This window comes from Passer domesticus, chromosome 11 (assembly GCF_036417665.1).
Source record: "Passer domesticus isolate bPasDom1 chromosome 11, bPasDom1.hap1, whole genome shotgun sequence".
In the NCBI taxonomy this organism is placed as follows: domain Eukaryota; kingdom Metazoa; phylum Chordata; class Aves; order Passeriformes; family Passeridae; genus Passer; species Passer domesticus.
The window spans coordinates 14,967,393-14,990,586 of record NC_087484.1 but is presented as its reverse complement, the minus strand read 5'-3'; the positions used below and the strand labels follow the sequence as shown (position 1 = coordinate 14,990,586).

General features: G+C 37.8%; 1 protein-coding gene across 1 annotated transcript in view; it reads right to left on the bottom strand.

Moving 5' to 3' along the window:
* The window catches only part of DNER (delta/notch like EGF repeat containing), a 111,342-nt gene that overhangs the window by 3,327 nt on the left and 84,821 nt on the right, over positions 1 to 23,194 (bottom strand). The window contains exons 8-12 of the mRNA XM_064385883.1: positions 18,951 to 19,175; positions 11,454 to 11,576; positions 9,131 to 9,244; positions 7,967 to 8,098; positions 2,873 to 3,119 (exon numbers count right to left, since the gene is read on the bottom strand). Of these exons, the coding sequence (XP_064241953.1) occupies positions 2,873 to 3,119; positions 7,967 to 8,098; positions 9,131 to 9,244; positions 11,454 to 11,576; positions 18,951 to 19,175 (841 nt within the window). The remainder of the gene's footprint in view (positions 1 to 2,872; positions 3,120 to 7,966; positions 8,099 to 9,130; positions 9,245 to 11,453; positions 11,577 to 18,950; positions 19,176 to 23,194) is intronic.

Sequence of the window (23,194 nt, the reverse complement as noted above, 5' to 3'; positions counted from 1 at the left end):
AATTGCTAGGTGATGTGAAGACCAGAGAACATGTGCACGTGATCACACTTCTACAAAAAGGCAGCTGACGGAGATCTATGCCAGTAAGAAATGAGTGCATGCTGATGCTCATCCAATTCAGAAAGCTTAGAACAGCACAGTCTGACACAGGCATCTCCACAGGAAGGGGGAGAATATGCAGTGGAGAGAGGCTGACCCTGCTGTGACAAGAAAACTTAATCAGAGTCTGATGAACCAGACTCTTCAACTGACAGAGACAGGACAGATCAGCACGTGAAAATAAAAATTAAATAAACTACACTGTAAGTGGTGCATGAAGACTACTGATATCTGGGCACACACAGAACTAACTGCAGCATAGTCTGTCACCAGATAATTCATGAACTCAGCGTGAATGCTTTTCTAAAGTGAACAAATTTGTTTCAATAACAGATCTTGGTTCCATTTCAATGGCATCTTATGGCTGCCATAGCCAGCAGTCTATTAGCCAACTATTTCGTTACACTGCTCTCTTCCAGCTTTAGAATGTATACATTTTAACATAAAAGGAATATTTCTTTACTGCATCATGGATGCTAAAGACAGCTGTGCTTTTTGTGCTCAGAAAACTACCTATTTCTGATCTGCTACTCTTAGGAACATTCTCTAGAAGCAGATATTTATTAATAATGATCCTCCAGCACATTGGTTTTGTCTTACAGCAAATACCTTGATTAGTAAAGATCAAATTATATAAAAAAAAAAATCCAGGAAAAAAATGCTGAGAAACATGAACAAGTAATTTTAAAATAATTCAGTGACTACACAACATGCATCCACACCCCCAGACACCTGCTGACTTTATCAGAAAACTTCCCTTTAAAGAAAATAATCTACCAACTTTGCCCTTGGCCTCCACTTTCCAAAATTACTAACAACTTTTGGTATCTAACTGTGAAAGGGAATTATTTTCAGAAAATGCTGAACTTTGTTATTTGAAAGTAGATTTCTTAGATTCAGCAATTCTGAAAATTCAGACCTTTATAGATGTAGATTTAAGAATTTATGCAAAAAATAACTATGAAAGTTTTTCTCATTTTCCTGGATTGAAATGACCAAAACAGTGGTTTATATCTTTCTGAACCCAAAATATACACAACAATCAACCTCCATGAATTACCTTACTTGGCAGCTCTGTCTTGGATTTTTATAAGGCATCACATATTGGAGGCACTGAAAATTATTTGGAATTAAAACATTTCATTTGCTTTAAGTAGAAATACCTTTTCCAAGATAGGGAAACCCTCAATGGACAAGAATGTAATTTCTAACTACATAATATGGATTTGAAAAATCATCATTAAACTATCCCAGTCTAAGAACGTTTTTGAAGTTGGAACACTTTGAAGAGCTACTACTCAAAGCTGTGATGTGATTAACTGAGCCTGGGGGAATGCCTCACCCATTTCAGATAATTTTGATGACTTCAGCAGTGGTACAATTGAACCTATTTCATCTTCACTGAAACAGAACTGGAGCATTCAGAAAATGAATTACCAGCAATCACCAGCCAACATGCACACATTTCTCCAGTTGTTTTAAGAGCATTTTAATGGTAACACACATGAATACTCTGTTGGAATTTGAAGTGATCCTGACAAATTGAAGAAATGGGGAAAAATAATGACCAAAAATGAAAGTTCCACCCTATTAAGAGAGATGTCAAACACAGAAGAAACCATACTGGCTAGGAAGCAAAATGACAGAGAGGATCTTGGGATGAGGAAAAGGTCTCACAGGTCACAAAAGTATGCCATTTGTCACTAGAAAGGGAAAAAAAAAAGAAAAAGCCAAAAACCAAGCAAGTTTCTTTTTCAGATGTATGAACAGAATATAGAAGATGCAGGAGGTGATTACTCAGTTTATTTGGTGGACATAAATCTTCAGACAGAGAACTACTTCCAGCTTTAGGGACCCCCCTTCAAAAACGAAAAAGAAGAGAAATATAATCTGGACTTTGTCCCAGGAAGGCAATAAGAAAGCTGGCATGATCTGGGAGGGGATACTGAAAGGATGGGTTAGTTAAACCTAGCAAAGAAAAAAAGTTGCTTTGCTTTGTTTGTTTTTATCATACAAGAGAAGGGGGGAGGGCTGAGCACCTGATAGACAAGTGATATGAGCAGTGATACATTATCCTTCATGGCAGCCTGAAGAGCAGTAAGAAAGAAGCAGCCAGGTTAATAGCAAAGAAAATCCAGGTTAGATTTTAGGAAAGCCCTTTCTAAATCTACTCAACTCCTTTGGAAGTTTTTGAACACAATTGTTGGCAGGGAGCTAGGTATATTTAATGCCATATTAGTGCCATGGCTTACACTTGAGCTCTCAAATCCATTCCACTTCTACTTTTGGATTATTCTGACATTCAATGCCCTGCCTTGCAAGTATTCCATTGAATTTCAAAGTAAAAAAATTACTGTCTCTAGGAAAGCAAGTAAGAAAGGCAAATAGGAGCATAAAAATGAGTGATGTGAAGAGATTCTCACTGAATAATCTGGTAAATGAGTCACAAAAATCTATGTGCCTTTCCTAATATCTGATCATATTACTTGTGTGTAGTAGTTAAAGAATCTTTACATCCTTAACAGAAGATCTGACAGGCTAAGAACTCTGCACCTGTCCCACTTCACCAGTTACACCAAATAAAGTCAGAATAACTCTGTTTTCAAGGAGTTTTGCTGTATTGTCACCCCTCAGATGAGAAGAGTGAGCAGTGCTGGTGTTTTCCCAGCAGAGCAGCCCACTGGCTCTGCCAACAGCACTTGGCTGCACCGTGCATGAGCTGCAAAGCCACATCAGAACAGCTTCCCAGGACAGCAGCATGCCCAGCACCAACCTGGCATGTCGGATGGAAGCGATTGCACTACTGAATTCGCTGTCAATGCTCCTGCAGTTGTAGAACTCCTCGTAGGCTGGCCTGGAAGAGCCCTGGTACTCGATGCGGCTGATGCGGCAGATGCCCACGATCAGGATGATCAGCATCAGCACAAAGGCCACGCACAGTGCCCCGATGATGATGTACAGGGAGTGACGAGGCATATTTGTCAGGCTCTCTGCCATATGCCCAGACTTCCACTGCAGATCTGCCAATAAGAAATAAAAGGTTATCATTAATTAATAATTTATATCCGTCCTGCTGAACTACTTTATGATATTAATTTTCAATAGTTCTGACTTTTGAAACTATGGAGATAGGTAATTTGAACTTCCCCAGGCTCTGTTACCAATACACCACCAGGCCTAACATGCTACAAATTTGAATAGCCCTATGTTGAACCTTCACCCACTTTTTTTCTGTTGATTTTTAAGGTCATCCAGGAACACCTATCTAGTTTGATCTCCTGTGTAACCCAAGTAACAGAAATTTGAGTTATTCTTGCATTAAGTTATTTTTATATTACAGGCTCTCTAAAGGCAGGCAGGTTTTATGCAAAAGCTTCTAGGAAACAACCAGTTCTCTTGTGCAGTTTGTTCCAATAGTGAAGCCTTCCACTAAAATGTGTTATTTAAGATGTACTAAACACACTTGGTTTGTAATTTGAAGCAATATGATATGCTTATCCCCACCAAACTGCAGAGACTTCAGCATTTCAAGGACAAAAAGGACACTTCATGAGGTCCTACAGTAGGAGCCCATTGGAGTCTTTTTCCAAGCATAATTTCCCTGAGGTTCTCAAAACAGACCTTAAAGTAAAGCCAATCTGGAAGAGGCTTCTTGTATTTATGTATTCTAGATCTTCTATATAAATATTCTTGATCCCCAAACTATATCTATGCCAAACAGATTTTCTATCAATTGCCTATGTCCTCATATCTGTTTCTCTCTAGCATGGGTCAGAATATTTCTAATTAACCTGTACTTCCCTCCAGGGTTCATTTTTGGCAGCCTATGTTCTCATATTACTTCAAAACAGGAACAGACTTGAATCATCCTGACTACAGAAATGTAACACTCTGCAAAAGTTATTTCTAGGAGGTGCCTGTTCCTTTTTCAAATGTACTTCTGCTTTGCACAGATTTAGAATCTTCCTTTACTCAAACAGGCTGGGGACAGGGCTTCCAAGCATATGCTTTGGGAGGTTAAGATATTCTCAGAAGCCACCTCTCAGGGATGATGATGGTGGCAGATAATTCAAGCACCTGAGATGAAATCTCCAGTTCAGCAGCAGTGGATAAAATCTCTGTCTATGGTAGAAATACAGGGCATGTACAAGGACAGGAAAAAAAAAAAGAGATCTGCTTTAGAGGCAGGTGGTGAGAAAGCCCAAAGCTGTAACATGTGGGATTCAGCTGGGCAGAGTTTGGAGAACTGCTCTTTGTCACAATACTGAAAGGTGTCCTGGAGCACCTCCCTGCTCAGGGGGGCTCAGACTTTGTCCACAAATGGGAGCTGAGTTTATGGACTGGCTGTTTCTCTTATCTTCTTCAGAGGTCAATAGTTTTGATCAGCCTGAATCATTCAGTGATTTCATGTTTCTAAGGCACTGTTACTGCAGTTTGCCCAGTCAGGATGTGAGGGAGGGAATACAGCTGTGCCCTGTGCAGTTTGGGATGGGCCTCTATTTCTGTTCTGCAGCACATTTGTCACACACAGTGGCTTCTGTCAGGCTGTCAGACTAGGATGAATTCAGATCTAATGTGTGCAGATATATGGCAAGACATTTCTGATTTAGATTCCATGTCTTCCATCTCTGGATGACAAAGATGAGAAAAATTTCTTCCATTTTTCCTCACCATATCAAAATATAAAGATTAACATCTTATACTCCAGAGATTAGAGATAGCATATGACAGCTTGAAATCACAGTATTTTCAGTTGTTATATTAAAGTTCATAAAATTAATTAAGAATACTATTTCAATGCACAACACAGTGTGTACTAGAAATTCTTCATAATGTTAATTTTCAAATAACCACATGATTTGGCATACCTCAGTAGCTACATTAATAATTACAAAACTGGCAAAGGTAATGATATTAACAAATAACCAGCAGGCATTAGAGAATTCATATGAGACATTTGTAAGCATTTTTACAGTGAATGCTCCATTAACTTTTTAGGCAAATGCATTTCATTTTGAAAGAAAGAATATCCTCTTTATAATTAAGACCAATTTAATCCTATTTAATTGGAATTGCTAATACTGGTAAGGATCATAAGATGATATTAAAAAATATCACAATTCATCCAGGCAACATACATCTTATCTAGTTTTTTGTAAATACAGCACTTGGAAATTAAAAAGAACAGTCTGACAAGAAGATAACCCTGAAATCCTGTTAAGGCAGTCAATTCAAGTAGTTAAACCAGCTGGTGAAAAGTGGGGAACTATAAATAGGGTGGTTCTACAAAAAAGTTGCAATATCCTCCTTCATGGTCAGTAACAGAAAATCACAAAGGATAGAATGTGATCTATTTAGTCAAATGCCACCCAAACACCAGTTCCTTGATAAGTCTGGCTTTGTGTCTTATTCTAGCATTCAGAGGGATGGTCCAATACAAAGTCAGTATGCAGTGTTTAAATTTAATTTCCATCACATCATTACCATTATATACAAACTGCTGAAAGAATATAATAAATATGGCAAAGAGAACTGGAAAGATGAACAGAAGCACATTTACTAATAGATTCAAAATTGAGAGCTCAAAAAAATCCACTGCACCATTGTCTCAACCCCAGTGAGTTCAGAAGTGCTGCACCTGTTATGGTGTCCCATAACAACACACCCTTTTACTTTGATGTCGTGGCAAAGTGACTTGTATAGCAAGGGAACATCAGATATTTGCTGAAATGAAGCCTACTGGAAAAAAGACTGGTAACCCTCAAATTTTAAATATATTTGTTCTTTAAAATGCATCTTTTTGTGGTTATAAGAAGGTTTTTTTCCTGTTTTCATTCATGACCAGTCCAAACCAGATTTTTTTACACTGTATTTTTATATCTTCTCTATTATTGTTATTATTTTATACATGCATTTTATTAACTACTGTCATGTGTTGGATAAAAACCTCAGTAATTTCAGCCACTTTAAAACAATTGCCATGAATAAGGTAAGGTTGAATACTTCTGCTGGGAACCAGCCTTGCAGTGTTACTAATGCAGTTAACATTCAAGTAATTCCCTGCCTTCTGTCATAGCAGTCACAAGATAAAAGAATTTGCATCCCCAAAAGAAGAAATACTTGAGTAGCTGGGCAGTAGGAGAGGCTCCTTCCACCCTCTCTTCTGCTTCTCTCCTTTTCCCGCGTGTTTACATGCACTTCACTGTGTCTGTGGTGCACACAGCCAAACTGAGTGACTAGAGCATGACAGCCACAGCACTCCAGAGCATGCACCACTGAATTCCTGCAGCACATCTGCAGGCTCAGAAAGCATGCAAGCCTTTGCATCCCTTTGGTATTCCATCACATAACAGAAATGTAATTGTTACTTCATCAAGGGACTCCAGGAAATGGATTTCCAGGATGATTGTTGCTTTCTCCAAGAACTAAACCCATCTGTCTGTCAGCCAACTACTTGTTAGTGAAGGCAGGCAGAATTATACTGCCTTGCTGATCAACTTGGACATGCATGTTGCAGGTGTCACCAACATCAGCCTTGTCAGGAAAAGTTCATCTGAGCATATTTTAGATCAGCAATATGGTACACAGACAGCACACAGTGTTGTGCTCCCAGTGTCTGCTGGCTCTGCACCATCCAGGGAAGTGTGTGAGCCATTCACAGAGATAAAAAAAAGGCAGGGCTGTCACCATGTCTGGGCTAGCTGGCAATGGTCTTCTGCAGTCTTTGCTCATACCAGAAAGCTCTGAAACTGAATGTACTGGGTCAAAGTAAGGACTAACAATAAGAATATCAAGAGTAGAATCAATTTGAAAAAAAGTAGTCGATAGGTTTAAGTAAAGTGTATGTAAAAGAGAATAAAAAATAGAAGGCTCACATGCTCCTGGTGTAAAAGAGATACAGAAAACATTTTTTAATCCATCCTTTGTTTGTTTTATTAATCTATCACCTATCCCTGCAACCTTAACTGTGCTAACAAACCTGTGTGTGTATCTGTATAATGAGTCAAAGGGATCTATGACCACAGTACCCGAGTATTCAAGCAGTTAAATACACAGCCAAATTCTCTAGCAGAGACAACATCTCTAGCTCAAGAAAAAAAACATCAGGGAAACACAAAGCAGGTCTGTGAGCAGCAGAACTAATGAAGCCTAATTTCCATTTTAACTCTTCTACAGTTGGGCTTCATACTTTCTGTCTCTCCTGGACTCTCCACTGTGCCATAAGGATGCCCTTACAGTGAAGCTTCTCTCTAAAATAGGAAACAAGATTACACTGAAACTGTTCCTTCCAGTGGAACCTCTCTCAATTCTTACTGAATGCTCTGGAAATATCTGGCCTTGGAGCCCTTCCTCTTTGTAAAAAATTTGATGGAAATTAGCCTATGGCTGGAAAAGTTATTACTGAAAAAGTTGTTAAATGCCTGTTAAATTACAGAACAATTACACAGAAGCAGTTTCCTTAGGTAAGCAAGTTCCAAGTTATTTTGCTGAAACATCACTAGAGCTGCAGGTGCTCAGAAGTCAACACAAGCCTGTTAGGAACGTGCTTATACTGCTGTGGAACACACTTGACCCAAAGTGTGCAGGGAGGCTGTGAAGCTTGAGCACAATTAAAATGCAAACTGAGTGCCCAGCTCTGAGACAATCTAGTCTGACATCTCAAAGTAGGGTGCCCAGAAACAGAAGTTTTTAACTTTCATGGCCATTTTTGAAATGCTATGGCCAAAAATAAAATTAATTTACCATTATTTTGTTCATTTGCGTATGATTCAGAGTATTTGTGCAGATAAGTATTTAGAGATAAAGAAAAAACTCCTTTAACATAACTTACAATTTTTAGAAATGTTTAGAGAACTCCAAAACTTACGTATTTCGCAGTTTGCACCGACCCACCCATGAGGACAATGGCAGGTGTAACCACCAGGCTGATCTATGCAAGTTCCAGCATGGTGACATGGGTTGCTGTCACAGTCATTTACATCAATTTCACATTCTTCACCTTACATAGGAAAAAAAACAAAACCAAAATTATGGATGGCAAGTAACTGACCCCAGTCATTTAACTTCTCTCTTGCTGCAAAACACGTAATAGTGCAATACATCTTCATTCTCAGAACATCAAAAGGATTCCAAGAAGGAGGTATTATCCTTATTCAACCAGGTGAAAATAAAGCCTGAGGACTAAGGGACTTCACTAACCTCACACAGACTCCATCTCATTTCTCTAAATATAATTTCCATCCCAAGAAAATGTGGTATAACAGATGATCATGGATATTCTGATATGCTATGCAATAATGTAGATAATTGCTGCCTGAGAAACTGACATGGTACAATGGAAAGCTAATTCTTTTCCAAAGAATGTCCTTTAATTAGAAGAGATCCAAAAGCACAATTTGATCTATAAACCAGCTATGAATGGGTTTACTTATTACTCTCACATTGAATATTACCTTACATGACTAACAGAACATCAGATTGTAAATTATCTTGACATCAGATATTTGGATTATGCCAATCACATCAGTCTAAGCACAAGGCCAAAAGATTAAATGAGTTTCTTACCAGTACTCTGAAAGTGTAAATTGATTCATAACGAGTACTTTAGGGCTTTAAGCAATTGCATATTAAGATAATGGAATAAGCTCTTTCTTGAGCACACAGTAACTAAGGTCACTGTTAAAACATTTTTCAGTTTCAACAGTGTCCAATTAGTATATATTGGGTTACCTGGAAATCTTCAAAATACTATTTTTAAAATGCAATCTAGTCTCAAGTAGCAAGGGCATAAGCCGTGCTAAATAGCTGTTAGCTTTGTGAAGTCACTTTAGTAACAGGCCCTTTTTGCTACAAAGTTCAAAGCAGATGTAAGTAATATCAAAAGTTTTTCACTGTCACTAGACTGCTCACAATACAGCAAAGCCCAAATTAATTCCTTTCTTGAAGAGACACAGCCTTACTTGGTATTTGTCTTCTTCTAGACACGGTGAACAGTGACAACCATGTTCTGTGTAACACACAAATCACTTGCCTGCATATCCAGGTGCACAAATGCAAGTAGCATTTAGACCTTCACTGTCACAAGTGCCACCGTTCTGGCAGTTGATGTTAACACAAGGATCTTTGTATAATTCACAGTGCCTTCCTGAAAAGGAAAAAAAAGTAATTGCCATTGACATGACTGATAATGGCAGCATGGAATCAGTACATGTGGTAACTCGACTTCCCCTGGATGAGTGTGCAGACTCCAAACCTGTCCTTCTGGGATAATGATGTCATAACACCAAAGCCATGGGGTTTATGCTGGCTAAACTTTTTACACACGTGCCTCCTCTCTGCTCTTCCCACAGGCTATGGGCTAGGAGAGGCAGGGCAATTTCTGTTTAGAAGAACTATTGGATGTCTAAGAAAAACCACATAATGAAGAATAAGCAAATCAGTTATCTAAAATTCTTCAGTAACATGTCAACAATAATTGTCTTGACTAATAATTTTATGTAATAACTGCTTTAATAACATAAATAACCATACTGATGCCTGTCATTACCTGTTGCTGGAAATGAGGAATATTACTTAGGTAATAAAAATTTCAAATGTATAGTTAAAAGTATATAACTGGATGGCTCTACTTGATGCCACTGCCTTCACTCTTTCATGCCCAGTGTAGGCCTTGTGAATCCAGCAGGTTTGCCTTGCAGAAAACAGTGAAAGCTGCATCTGGCATACAAAACATGTAACAGCATATTCCCACCTAGGGACCTGGAGAGAGACTCTAATGCCACTGCTGCATGCATTATTTTCTTGGGGTCTACTGTTCAGATAAAACTTATGTATATATATTTTTTATGTATGCACACACACTACACTCACTACAGACCTGTCAAAATCATTCTGTCAGCATTTGCAGTGTTAGCAGCAAAAAGGCAGAGCACTCAAGTTGAGCAGCTGTGAGTGAGGAGCAGCAGAGGCAGCAGCACAGGCACCTGCTGGCACAAGCTGCAGCCCTGCCCAGCCCTGAGAGCTCTGTCCATCTGCCAGCCCGGGGGTGGAGGCAGAAGGGGCACTGGGAGGGGCAGCTCTGGGGTGGTAGTGCCAAGACTGAGGCAGCTGATGGCCCACAGCATGTCTGGAGCTGGGTACCTCAGCTCTGTTCACTGGTGCCCCTGAACCCCTCAAGTGCTGCAGTGCTGGGAGCTCAGAGATCAGCAGAAGCTGCTTCCAGGACCAGCTGCCCTGCTTCCATTTCCAGCACGATGTGCTGGGCACACAGTGCTTCCAGCTCCACCAACAGGTCGGGTGAGAAGATAACCATAATGTTCACCATGATGTTCAAGTGCTGCTTAAACTGTCATGAAAAGCTGAGGGTCATTTCCTCACCAGACCTCTAAAATGATGAATTCTGTATCTAGAGTTGAAGAGCAGTGCAATCACCAGTGTGAAACACATATTTATCTCAAGCAGCTGTTAAGTGAGCGTTACTTATCAGCACAGATAAGGGTTGATATGCTTAATGAGAAAATGCTAGAGCAATGTTCCTTAAAACATAGTTATTCTGTGTAGAATATTTACTTATTTATAATCCTAATAGCATATAAAATTACATTCAAAGTGTTCTCATGATTCAAGACAGAATACAATAAAAAAGTATCACTTTAGCCTTCCCCACAAGGACTTGTCACAGACCACTGATACGTGTGAATTTGTTTACAGCTGAAATCTGCTGTGAGAGAAAAGATTTTGTATAGCCAAACAAACACTACTCTCATCTGTTTTATAAATTATTTCAAAAATGCCAAAGATGGATTCCATTTGAACACAGATCTAAGAATAGCTACAGTTAACATGGAAAAGGAGTCACAGACCTACTACTCTCTCTGGGCTTTAGTTTTCTAAATGAACAATCAAGATAAAGCTTTTATTTCTACTCCTTTATGCTAATCTATTTCAAATACTAATCTTTTATTATTATGTTTTAGCTCACTTCACTGGAGAAAATAAAAAATAATTTGAAAGCTCTCTGTGTAAAGGCTCCAACAACAAATGATGAAAAAGTCTATTTAACAGTTATGGGTTTTTTTTAAATCTCCTCACTTTCTAACATATCATAAAAACAGCAGAATAAACTACACCTGAGAACAGAGAAAATCCATTTGTGCCCAGACCAGGACATGCATTATTCACAGAGGAGCTAAATCTTAACTATTAATTTGAATAAAGATTAAGGGATCAGGATCAATACTGAAGTTTTTCTCCGTTAATTTTACATGAGGGATATACTTCTGCTCAGGATATGGCATCTCTGTAACAGAACCTACCATAAAAACTGCAGAGAACAATTGCAAACCCCAGCCTACCTTCGTATTCAGCAAGGCACACACACTCGTAGCTGTTGACGAGGTCTCTGCAGGTGGCTCCGTTCTGGCAGGGTGCAGAGAGGCATTCATTATATTCCTCCTCACAGTAAAGGCCATGGTAACCTAAATCACATGAAGGGGAAACAAAAATAGTTATGAAACAATTTGCAGTAAAAATTAACAATTAGGCAACTACAGCATCTGCCCACAGACTAATATAAATATACTGTGCAAACTGATATTTGTTAAGACAATGATTTTAAAGGCATCTGTTCCCCAGGTGAAAATTACCAAGAAAATATTGGAAGCACAGTATTCTGAGAGAAATCCCAGCTCCTGTGATGAAGCACAATGAGGTGTAAGGATGGAGGCTGGTGGCAGAGGCCAGAAGCAGCAACGTGAATGCCCACACTCGGATTGTTAAAAGAAATACAGGAATATTGACTGTCTCCAGCTCCTTTGGATCCTTGCATCAAAGCCACTGTTCATCAAAGAGGTGATAATTGTATAACAGTAGTTAGAATGATTACATGTTTTAGCATAATGCTGTACAATGTCAAAGCACTGTGGAAGCATTAAGGTACTTTCATCTTTACAGTATTTCCAAGCCAGAGGCAGGTATTATGGGCTGATTAGGTAAACATAGAAAGCAGAAGCAGAGAAAAGCTACAGGGCCTGTTAACAGCCACTGAGTAATTTGTATTATGAGATAAGAAAGAAGGAGTCAATCCACATGAAAACAGCCCCTTTTTCATTACATAGTGTGCCACGCAATCATTAGTTGTAACAGTAGTTGAAATTACAGACCTAGTGTAGTCTATGATATAATACCAAGCACTGGAACTGTGCTCATGCGCTTATAAAAGCTTGATTTCCTCACTACATTAAAAAAAAAATTAATGAATGTACAATGAATAAATATGCAATGGGCATGAATACAGATGCCAGGAAAAAAGGCTTAAAATACTAAGTGTGGATTCTTCAGTGTGACTTTCTTCTTAAAGTAATCTCTAGTTAATGCTACTAACTAGATATTAAACTCAGATATGAAAGGAGGGTATCTTTCATGAACAAAGAACCAGAGAGTGGCATATTCTCTTAGTAAGTCACAATCAAACTATATTCAGCATCCTGGTCTAAATATTCCCCAAAATTCTCAGAGAATAATAGAAAATAGGATAAATGCTGCCTTCAGACAATATTTGCATTCACCCTCTCCCTCCCTATTATGGATAATTCAAAACAATTTTTTGAAGATACAACTGTTAGTACTACTCAAGATATATAGACAATACCATCCATTATGCTTCTCAAAAAATTGTCCTTTCATAGGAAATAGTTGGGCTAGTAAGGTATTAAGAAACATTTTGGAACCACTTTCTCCAAAGCTGTCAGCCAGGCAATAGAGAATTAATTATGCTAAATGTTAAGGGTTTTCTTGCTAGCCTACAATGAAGTTTATCTAGCTTATGAATATATGAAATATTCTTATGTAGTGAGATCTGTAGCCAACATAAAAACCACCAAAATCAGACGGGAGAATCAGTAAGAAAACAGATGGGAATTCCCAGTGTTTAACACCGATGTAATTAGACATTCTCAGAAAAAATATTTTCAACTTCTCACCTTTCCAAGAGAATGAAGGGAATTTGTGACTAAATAGCTGTCTGGTTTCCAAAATCAATATGAGCTATGGTATCACCTCCTTAGGCTGCAGCCAGCCCACGCTGCCAGACTCCGCACACAGCCAGGGAAAGATGTTTCCTCTCTCCACGAGAGGGCAGGTCTCACCCACACACAATTTCACCCTCAGCATCCTCACCCTGGGGCCAGCAGCCTCCTTCTGCTGGAGCTGCTGGGATGGAGAACATTCCACTGTGGGACCACCTGAGGGAAAGGCGTGCTTCTCCTCAGGGAGATAAGAGGTACCTTGTCATTCTTAATGAGCATTTCTCCTTGTAATACTGCTTTTCAATAATACTGATATATAAACCCTGTAGTACACTGAATTCATACATATATCTTCAAAAAGACTACATAAATAATTTATACATTTTTGTTGAAGAATTTAGATTAAAAAAGGAGCATTTTTCATAAATAACTTGAGTGATGGATTCTAGTGTAGTTGCTTCCTTTCCTTCTAGTAGTGTTACAATTCTGCTGCTTTTATGTTCCCAGCCAAAGCCAAATGCAGCTCCTGGCATATTTTGTGGTGTGCAATATTTCTGTGGATGTATTCAGAAAGAAGGAAAAAATACCTACAATAACAACACTTCTCCAGCTACTGTGTCCTGAACAGGATAAAAAAAATCCACAGGAGGCATTGTAGCTTCAAAAAAGAGCAACTTTCCCAGGCCACAAGAAATTGGAAAAGTCTTTAGTAACAGAATCTTCATGAACTCAAGAAGAACCTGAAAATGAAAGTTGAATCCTGATGTGCTCTCTTCAGAGGCTGAGGAATGGATAGGGAACATGTCCATTCAAAAAAACCTGTCTACCCAAAAAAAACCCTAAAATAGAGATGTCCCTATGTCACCCCTTTTCCCTCTATGTGACCATCCCACTGGCACTACCCACTGCTACTGCTCTTTACAAAAGCAGAAACAGATCTGTTGCCATTCTCCTTGTGATCCCCAAATTCTTCTTCCTCTTTCTTAAGCAACTGGAAGGGTGCCTCAAAGAGAGCAGGTTATTTTCCTGATAGAAATAAAACCTCACCACTTTCTAACATATCATAACAACAGCAGAAAAAACTACACCTGAGAAGAACAGAGAAAAAGTCCATTTGTGCCCAGGTATGGCCTTCAGTTGCATGCTGAACTGCACTGTCTTTGTACATGGCTGTTAAAAACTGCAGAAGGAGAAAATGGGAAAGGGAGCTCACAATCTGTGTCACATGGGCTGATCAGGAGAAGACATGGGGTTTGTCAAAGCCTTCAAGAGCAAAAGATACAGCAGAATAATCTCTCAAGAATATCTGCACTATCAGGTTAACAAAATAGAGGCAAAATCTTACTCTCCCTTTAGAAATCAATAAAGAACAAAGCTGAAATCTTTTCAGCCTTTTTAGACACTAACCCCTCAATAGTGACTCCCTGGGCTTATCCATAATTAACATTTCACCCAATCAAGGCAGCAGAACATAAATCCCATCCTTATGGGAAGGCCTAATGGGGTACAATGCAAACCAGCTCTATTTTGCAGGCAACAGCATCATTTCATACTTATGGCTGTTCACTAACACAGAGTTGCATGTTATATAGCCAGGAAATGAATGTTCTGTTAAAGTCTGAGCTTATACAGCAATTAAATAAGAGAAGAATGCTCCAGATGGCAGGAGGTTGGAAGCCGTGTTCACCAGCCATGGTCAGATTGCATGGAAGGTTGTCTTAATGTAGGAGTGGAAACAGATGAGGAAACAGAAGCAATAACGGGCTCAGAGACAGTCAGGAACTGGAATTAACCTGAATTCATTTCTTCCAGAGATCACATGTCCTGCCCCAGTTACAAAATGTGGGAAGGGAAAAGACAGAGAAAAGAAAAATTGCAACTGCTGCAGACAAATCTTGCTCTGGCCTCTGCAAAGGCACTTAAATAAACTTATGCTCCTAGAACTATCTATTAAGCTGCATGAGCAGTACAATCAAGGGAACATACTCCATGGTACTACTTCTAAAGTTGCAGCCACTTTTTATACCCTGCAGCACTTTTTCTGAAACTCCTTTTTTCTTTTTCCCAAATGTTCTATATATGCCATCATATATATCTATACAGAGGGCAGGTGCTAATGTCTGTACATGTGCAGTTTCAAAATCCGTGTCTAAAAAACCCAAATCCAAAACCTTGCAGTGATATTAAGCCATGCAATTTCTAGCTACATTTGTCCACTTCAGACCGGATAAAACTAAAAATACTATATTAAATATTAACATCTGAAATTTATAATGGTAACTGTATTAAAACAATTGCATGTAAAGAGTAAAAAGGTTTATCAGGAGGGAGAAACTGGTTTGGGATCCAGGGACTAAATAAACATTCTACAAACAGACACAAAGGGTTCCCATTAGTTTCACCAACCAGACTTTAGATGAGAAGCCAGCAAATGAGCACAAGAACTTTTATTAGAATTGGTTCTTTAATATGAGGTAAGAAGTAAAACATGACACAACCTCTGAATCTAAGGTCCAAACATTAAGTATTTCTTTGTTACCTATAAAGGACAAGGTGATAAGTGTTAATAATTAGGGTGTGTAAGCATATAAATACAGAGTTAAGGTAAGGTTTCATGTGCAATTGAAAAATTGCACACACAGTACAAAGCAGGTATGGTTGCATAGGCTTGGGAGTTCCACAGAGCCCCTCAGCAGACATTTGAAATATGTTCAACTTGGAAGCAACTTACACACTTTTCCTTCCACTCTGAAAATAGGAACATTCAAAATATTAGACTTCTTTCTAACTATATAGTTAGCTTATACAAATTAGCTTTCCTCTACAAGCTATTAGATGAAAGCTCACAATGAAAGCCAACACATACACAAAAAATTAGTAGCAAATGTCTGGTTGTTCATGTTCTGCAAATTGTGCAGCTATGCAAGTATAACCACTATCATTTATCATTCTTCAAATCTGTACATTGGCCAAAGAAAAAAGGAAGCCAAACTGCCTACCAAGCAAGGAGACTTGCACAGACCTTGGACTAATTGGAACAATTTAAAATTCCTCTCTTGCTTAATTTTTGAGACAGAAGTAACACTGATGAAAAATCCAATTGACACTGTAAAATAGTGCTTAAAGGAAGGACAACATTCAGGTCACACACACAAGCAAAACTCTTAGTCACTTTGTTTCTGTATTAGAAAATTATATCCTCTGTCAAATACTTAAAAAAAAGACTACAGCATGTTAGAGCTAAACACAAAATTTAAGTGACAGATTCCAAACTTCATAAAACTGTTTTTCAGACACGTCAGATAATCGATGTAGAAGAGAATTCTAAAATGTCATTTAACAACTTTTCCATTAAAATACCTAAAAAAAAATAAAGTGTAGGATTCAGTGATATGTCTATGTCTGAAAGCCTCCTGTACAAAGAAGCTAATGGTCTAGGAGCAGGCACAGATGCTGAGAGCCTGCAAGTCAGAAAGCCTCAAGGTCACAAGACAGAGACCGTTTCTTTCCTGGTAATATCTTTATTATTAACCCTTGATAATGCGTCTAAACTGCACACAAATTTTATTCATTCCCTTTACAAGTAATGTAACAGATACTGTCAAGGTCTGTAAATAGAATCCAGCTTCTTAATATCCCAGACATGTAACTACATTGCTCACCCCCTCTAGCAAACTGCTTTTTGAGAGACATACCAAAAATGTATTAGCCTATGATTTGTAGTTTTGTAGTCATTACTTTAGTTTGGGTTTTTTTAGGAATCACAACATAGGAATCAAGCTTAATTGTTCTTACATGCCTTACACTCCATAATTACCCAAACGAAGTGCAAAGTGTATGTCACAGTGCCTCCTACATGCTGATCTACACACAAGTTGACTGCCCCTTGTCTATTATCCTTTTAAGTTATGGGGAAAATATCTGAAAATAATTGATTAATAAAAGCCCATGTTGGTATATTCATAACAATGAAAAGACAGAGAAGGAAACATTCTGTCTACCCTATCTTGATGCCACTTAGGTGCAGTTCTTAAACAACCTTCTGAAATAAGTTACCCAAGCTATTGACAGATTAATGATGAGCTCACTTAATTTGGCCTCTAGCTCCACCTCTATGTGAAGCAAGTAATGTTATTTTTTAAAGTGACATCTACAGCAGCCTACAAAGTGTATGGAAAAAATAGATAGTTTTTTTGAATGTCATACATGGAGCAACACAAAAGACTTTAAATAAATGCCACATGGGGTCCTGGATGCCACCTCTAAGGCTTCTCATCTCTAGCTTTTAAATGCATAAATATTGTTCAAATAAAAATAAGTTTTCATAACATGAGAGGTTTAAGACTACTTTTAAGTCCGGAGAGAGACAGAAAAATTTTGAAAAAACCAAACTATGGAATTCTAATCAGGTTTAGGTGACAAAGTTCTGAAAAAAGCTTTTATTTGACCAAGAATATTTGACTAGCTTTTCTTTGTTTGAACTGCAGGCAAAGAACATGCTGAAGAAGATTAAAACTTTCCTGGGTTTCTTGGAAAGATGAATGTCTCGTTTTTCCTATTATTAATGACAAGTGCTGTCAACAAATGCATTATAAGATAACATTACTGTGGTATTGTCTGCATTTCATATTTTTCTCCTTTATAAAAGAGTATGTAATTTAACTATAAATCTGTCAACTCCAACAACAAATTTCCATAGTTTCTGGTAATTTGTGACTTCCTCCCAAAAAATTTCTGATAGTCCCTCTCATGTCTCTAAACAGCAGATAAATTGTGACACCACCTAAAAATGCTGAATAAGTTAATTTCATTACAAAATCCCCATATTCATAAATATCCACAAATAGATTAGTAGGATACATGCACATCCTGAAAACTGAGATGGAAGAGATGAAGAATTATGACTGGTTTCTCACAAAACAAGGAAAAGCAGCAGAGAGAAGGTATTCATCTGAAAGGAGTGTAGAACAATGTGAATGTCACAGCAGAGCTACAACTATTAAATGTCACTCCTTAGTTTATCCCTTGTACACTGGAAATTTTTTTTATCCTTAAGTTATTCAGTTTTCAAGTTTATAGCTTCATAGGAACAGACTAAAAAAAAAGTGAAAACAAAGATTGGTGCTCACTCTGTAAGTGCTTAGGCAGCAGTGGATGTGTAGCACTGGTTATCAACATCTGAACTGCTACTTCACCTACTACTTGCTAAATCATTGCTAAAATGGATAAAGGGAGCTATAAGCACCAAAATATCCTGTTCTATTGGTACAAGGATGAAAAAAATCTGGAGCTAAACCAGTTGCTACACAGACCCCATGAATGTCAGGCTGTGCTGTCAAACAGCTCCCAGCTGAGTCTCCCCACTGGACTCACCTGAGCAGCCCTGCTGGATCTTCTCTAGAGAGACAATTTATGTAAACATGGATGGCAGAACCGATATTTTTCCTTCTCTACCTTTGTTCAGCCACCTTGTCTGTTTTTCCCTAAAGATCAGTGTCACATTTTCCATTCTCTCTACCAAATGTTGTAATTCCAACAGTGCTGATGCCTTGCCTTAGAAAGATTTATCCTGCAGACTACAGTTTTGTATTACAGCTGTAGAGTTCGCTCAAGCCATATGGATCTCAGTGGGTATTTCAGTGCTCACTCTGCAATTTTTGGTTCTCCAAGTGCAATGTGTGGATTCCTATCATTGCTCTAAACAGATAGAACATCTGCTCAATCTGCTTTATAGACTGAAAAGAAAAGGAAGTAATTTTAAGCTATATATGGAACCTACATATAAAAATATGAGAAGATTTACAGAGGATGTAACTTGGTACAAACCAGGGATACAGAGGCATCTGTAGCTGGTTCCAACGCTGCGACAAATGCCGTGTGCACAGGGATTCAGAGCACAGAAATCTATCAGCTGGGCACACGTAGGTCCTGTAAATCCAGGACTACAGCTGCAGGAGAAGGCAAGTCTGTCTGCATAGCAGGTTCCATTGTTCTGGCAGGGAGATGATGCACAAGGGTCTATTTTGTCCTCGCAAGTGGTTCCTAAAAACCCTACAAGAAATAAATGGGTTTGATAAGTAAGCATCCTGATATGCATACAATTCTAAGAACTAAAGCAAGCTGAAAGTAAGCCATTGAGAAACCTATATTCCTTTCTTTAATTCTATGAATATTATAAAAATACAGACTTCTTACACAATTAAACTCTAATTTTGCCTATTGACATTCTCTGAAAAAAGATGCTTCAACTAATATCATACTATAAATGATTAACGCAGTGAATTGCAAAAATATTTTCTTAAACTGACAGTGCTTATCTGCTTTCTGGGTGAATCTGGCTTGAAAAGCAGAGGAGATTTTCTAAAGATCAGGAGCTGGCTAGCCTAGAAAAAAAAAGAAAAAAAGGCCAAACTGACCTATTTTTCCTCTGTTAACGTGTATGTAAAATGTAACAACCTCTTAAACATAACATGCGTTCATTGCATTTCAATAACTGAAATATCTTTTACAGGAATAAACTTCTCATTAGCAGGGGAGACAACGATTTATTGAAGCAACACCATGCCAAAAAAAGACATAAGGAAAGGGATATTCTTGCAAGGGAACTTTTAATCAGGTGTAAGGAAGAATTATGTTTTAATAAATTACAGTAACTGCACCTTGTACCTATACATACACATACATCATGTATGTAGTAACACAATGCATGGTTATTGTATCCTAAAGCAAGTCAGAAAAACATATTCAAATTCTAGAACCCTTTCAAATAAAAGAACCAACTGTCCTTTCCATTCCATTATATATTTTTTTAATAAGTATTTGGTCTTTTTGTACAGACCATCACTTTTCAGGCTTAAAATTCCCCGGAATATCTTACATTGTAAAAAAGCTCACAATATTGCAGTAGAATAAGCAAAGGTGAGTAACCCACACAGAGCATACTACAGAGATCTACTCACAGAGTTAAAAAGACATATTAATGGAACTAAGAAAAGATGGGGAGGCCACAATTGCTCTGTGAGTGCCAGAGTTTTTGGATTTTTTTGGTCACAACTGGCAGCAGGATTGTAGGGGCATCTTCAAAACATTAGGTGCTGGACAAATGAATTTCAACGCTGAATCTGCCTTAGATATCCATAAGTCTTACATCAGACTTGTGGAATAAAAAATATGGAAAAAATAGAATTTAAAAAAAAGTAGCTAGAAAGATGGAAAGAAAAGAAATAACCTATAGATTGGACTTTTAAGTTTTGTCATACAAACTCTGCAACAGACCAGGAGAGAAAATCAGGTCTGGCAGAGCACAGATGAAGAATAGGCAGGAGCCTTCTGTCCTCCCCATGTTGCTATCCTATGGCTTCAATTGCTTCATGGGCTTTGTCAGGACCACCTGCTCACCAGTGCTGGACAAAGAGCCTGAAAAGAAACACTGTGGAATCCTATACTAGAGGTCCCTCCTGTAGATAACTAACCATCAGAAACTGTAGAGAACAGAAACCCCATGAGCAAGGATGTAATTCCAGCAATGGTTCACTAGCAAATTTACAAAGCCTGTACAGTTGTAATAAAATCTTGGTCAGATTTAAAAGAACCTGCAAGGACTTTTAACTATTACCAGGAGGAGATCAGCTAGTGAGTCCAGTGAAATCTCTCAAGTAACTCTGAAACCAGATTAAAAAGGTTTAAGGAGATCTGAGGTCACACAATGACACTAATACAACCTTTGCAGTAATCCTCCCTCCAAAGAGGAGGTTACTGGCAGATGGCTAATGTTCCAAGTGACAAAGCACTTCAAGAACATATGCAGGTTTAAAATACACCAAAACATGTTGCCCTTGTGCTATCTTTGACTGCACTGTGAAACGCATTTAGGTGATTCTGGAAGTTCAAATCTCAATCATGAGTCAAATATCTGAAAATACTCAAAGCAGAAAATATGGAAACCTATTATTCTGGCAGTTCTGAATGTACACTTAAATCCATACTAGTCGAATTACTGAAAGCAAATAATGCAAGTAATAACTATAAAAATCAGATTCAGAGGTGTATTGACTGAAAACAGAATCAAATTCCAGACCAAAAAAAAAGTCCCCATTGTTTATGTGCAGAAAAATATCTCCTGAACTTCTCTTCAACCAGCTAACATGGACCCAAAACTGCATGCAGGTCATTGCTGGCACAAAAGGGACATGACTGAAATGCAAAGTCTAGTGATAATTTGAAAGAACTGAATACAAAATTTACCAAGAAATAACACAGAAGGTAAAGGGGAAAGGCAATAATAGAAAATATTTATACTGGTAAAACCCAGAGTACAATGTCTGTGCTTACATGGATAGTAATTTGGCTAGTTGTCAAGAAGTATAACAGTCTTAAGTTAGGTGATATGCTTTATAAATTGCTACAGACCTCCAGGGCAGTGACAGAAACTAGATCAGATTTCAGAGACAGAAAAGCTCTGAATAAAAACCAAATTTCTCACCACAGTGGGATATTAATTATTTGGCTATTGAAAGCAAAAGAGCCATGTGCAAGTCAAGGAAGTCAAACATCTCTGAAGACACTACAGAACTGCCTGTTATACAGAACTACCTTTTATACAGCTTGTAAAACAACTAACTTGTCTGAATGTCACATTAGACCCAATTCCAAGAATTAAAAGTATGTGAAAAATTAAGTCTGTGAATTGTGAGAGCTCAGGACTATAAAACTTTAAACTTTGAAATGCAGGGATAAGCACTAAAAGAAACACAAGTTATTTATTATTTTCTCTATAGAAATTTGTCTTGTGAAAAATAGAAATAAATGGTATTTCATCAGAATTCTGTAGAGAGAAAAAAGTTACTAATCAGAAGGATCAAGAAATCATTAAAACACTTTAAGATTTTGATTGAAATTCACTCTAGCTAAGTCTTTCTGGATGAAGATGAATAGAGGCTAAACCCATTCAAGCATTGAGGAGAAGTCTATTAAAACTAAGAGCAATTTGGGAAGGTGCCAGATAAAAACATTAGATTAGTGGAAAGTACCAGAAACTAAACAGCCATAAAAAAATTTAATTAACAACAAAATGTTCTTCAGGTAAATTAAACTCCTATGGTAATATGAAAAATGTTGCATTCTGATCACCAGTAACCTTGGGAAATCTTCCATATGCAACAGCTGTGTGACCCAGTTGCCTGAGATCAAGATTTTAAATGGTTTATTCTATGTAAACCTAAAGAAGTTAGAATGACATCTGCAAGATGTGCTAGACAAAAAGGCTTTTACAAGAACAATGAAGCAGAGAAAATAGTGAAAACCTTGAAACTTAAACTGTTCTAAGACACAGTAAATAATTTCTGTTCTCCCAGTCAATTAAGATTCATGGTGACAATGTGCATTTTCTAGCTGCAATTGCAAATCAACACATATGAATCACAACTTAGCATCTTCTATAGCTGTCAAACTCTATTTTCTAAACCACAGAAGCCATTATAAGAGCATTCATAAATTTATGAATTCCAGTATTTTCAGAAATGCCTGCAGATATTTCAGGCACTTTTGCTCAGTGTGTTGCCAGCAGTAGTTACCTGCAGCTACTCAAATCAAACTGTCAAAAGTAAAATAAATCAATGCTAAAATGTGAATTTCAAGTAATCTATATACGTTAAACTCTTTATCATAGCATTGTTTTCACTCTGTCTTCTTTTATTCTAGAGGATGACTGACATCCATTATTGTTGATGACCATTTTTAAAAAATATATTAAGCCAAATTAAAATATTTCTGCCCCTTCTGTCCAAGCTGGTGACCTCCACATAAAGCATGTAGGAACAGCCCAAGAACCCAGGCCACTTTGATGGGGATGGCCAGCTGAATGCAAGCAATTTTTAGCAAAAATTAATGTTTTCCTATAACACTGAAGGCAGTTAATCAGTACTTACAGACATCAAACTTGCACAGAACAGAACTTCAGAAACATCTTGCAACAGAAGTTTATTTCTTTATTATAACTGATCTGCACTTTGCTCATTACTGTCTGGCTTTGTTCTAAACCACAGCCCACTACTGAACCTTTTTAATATTAT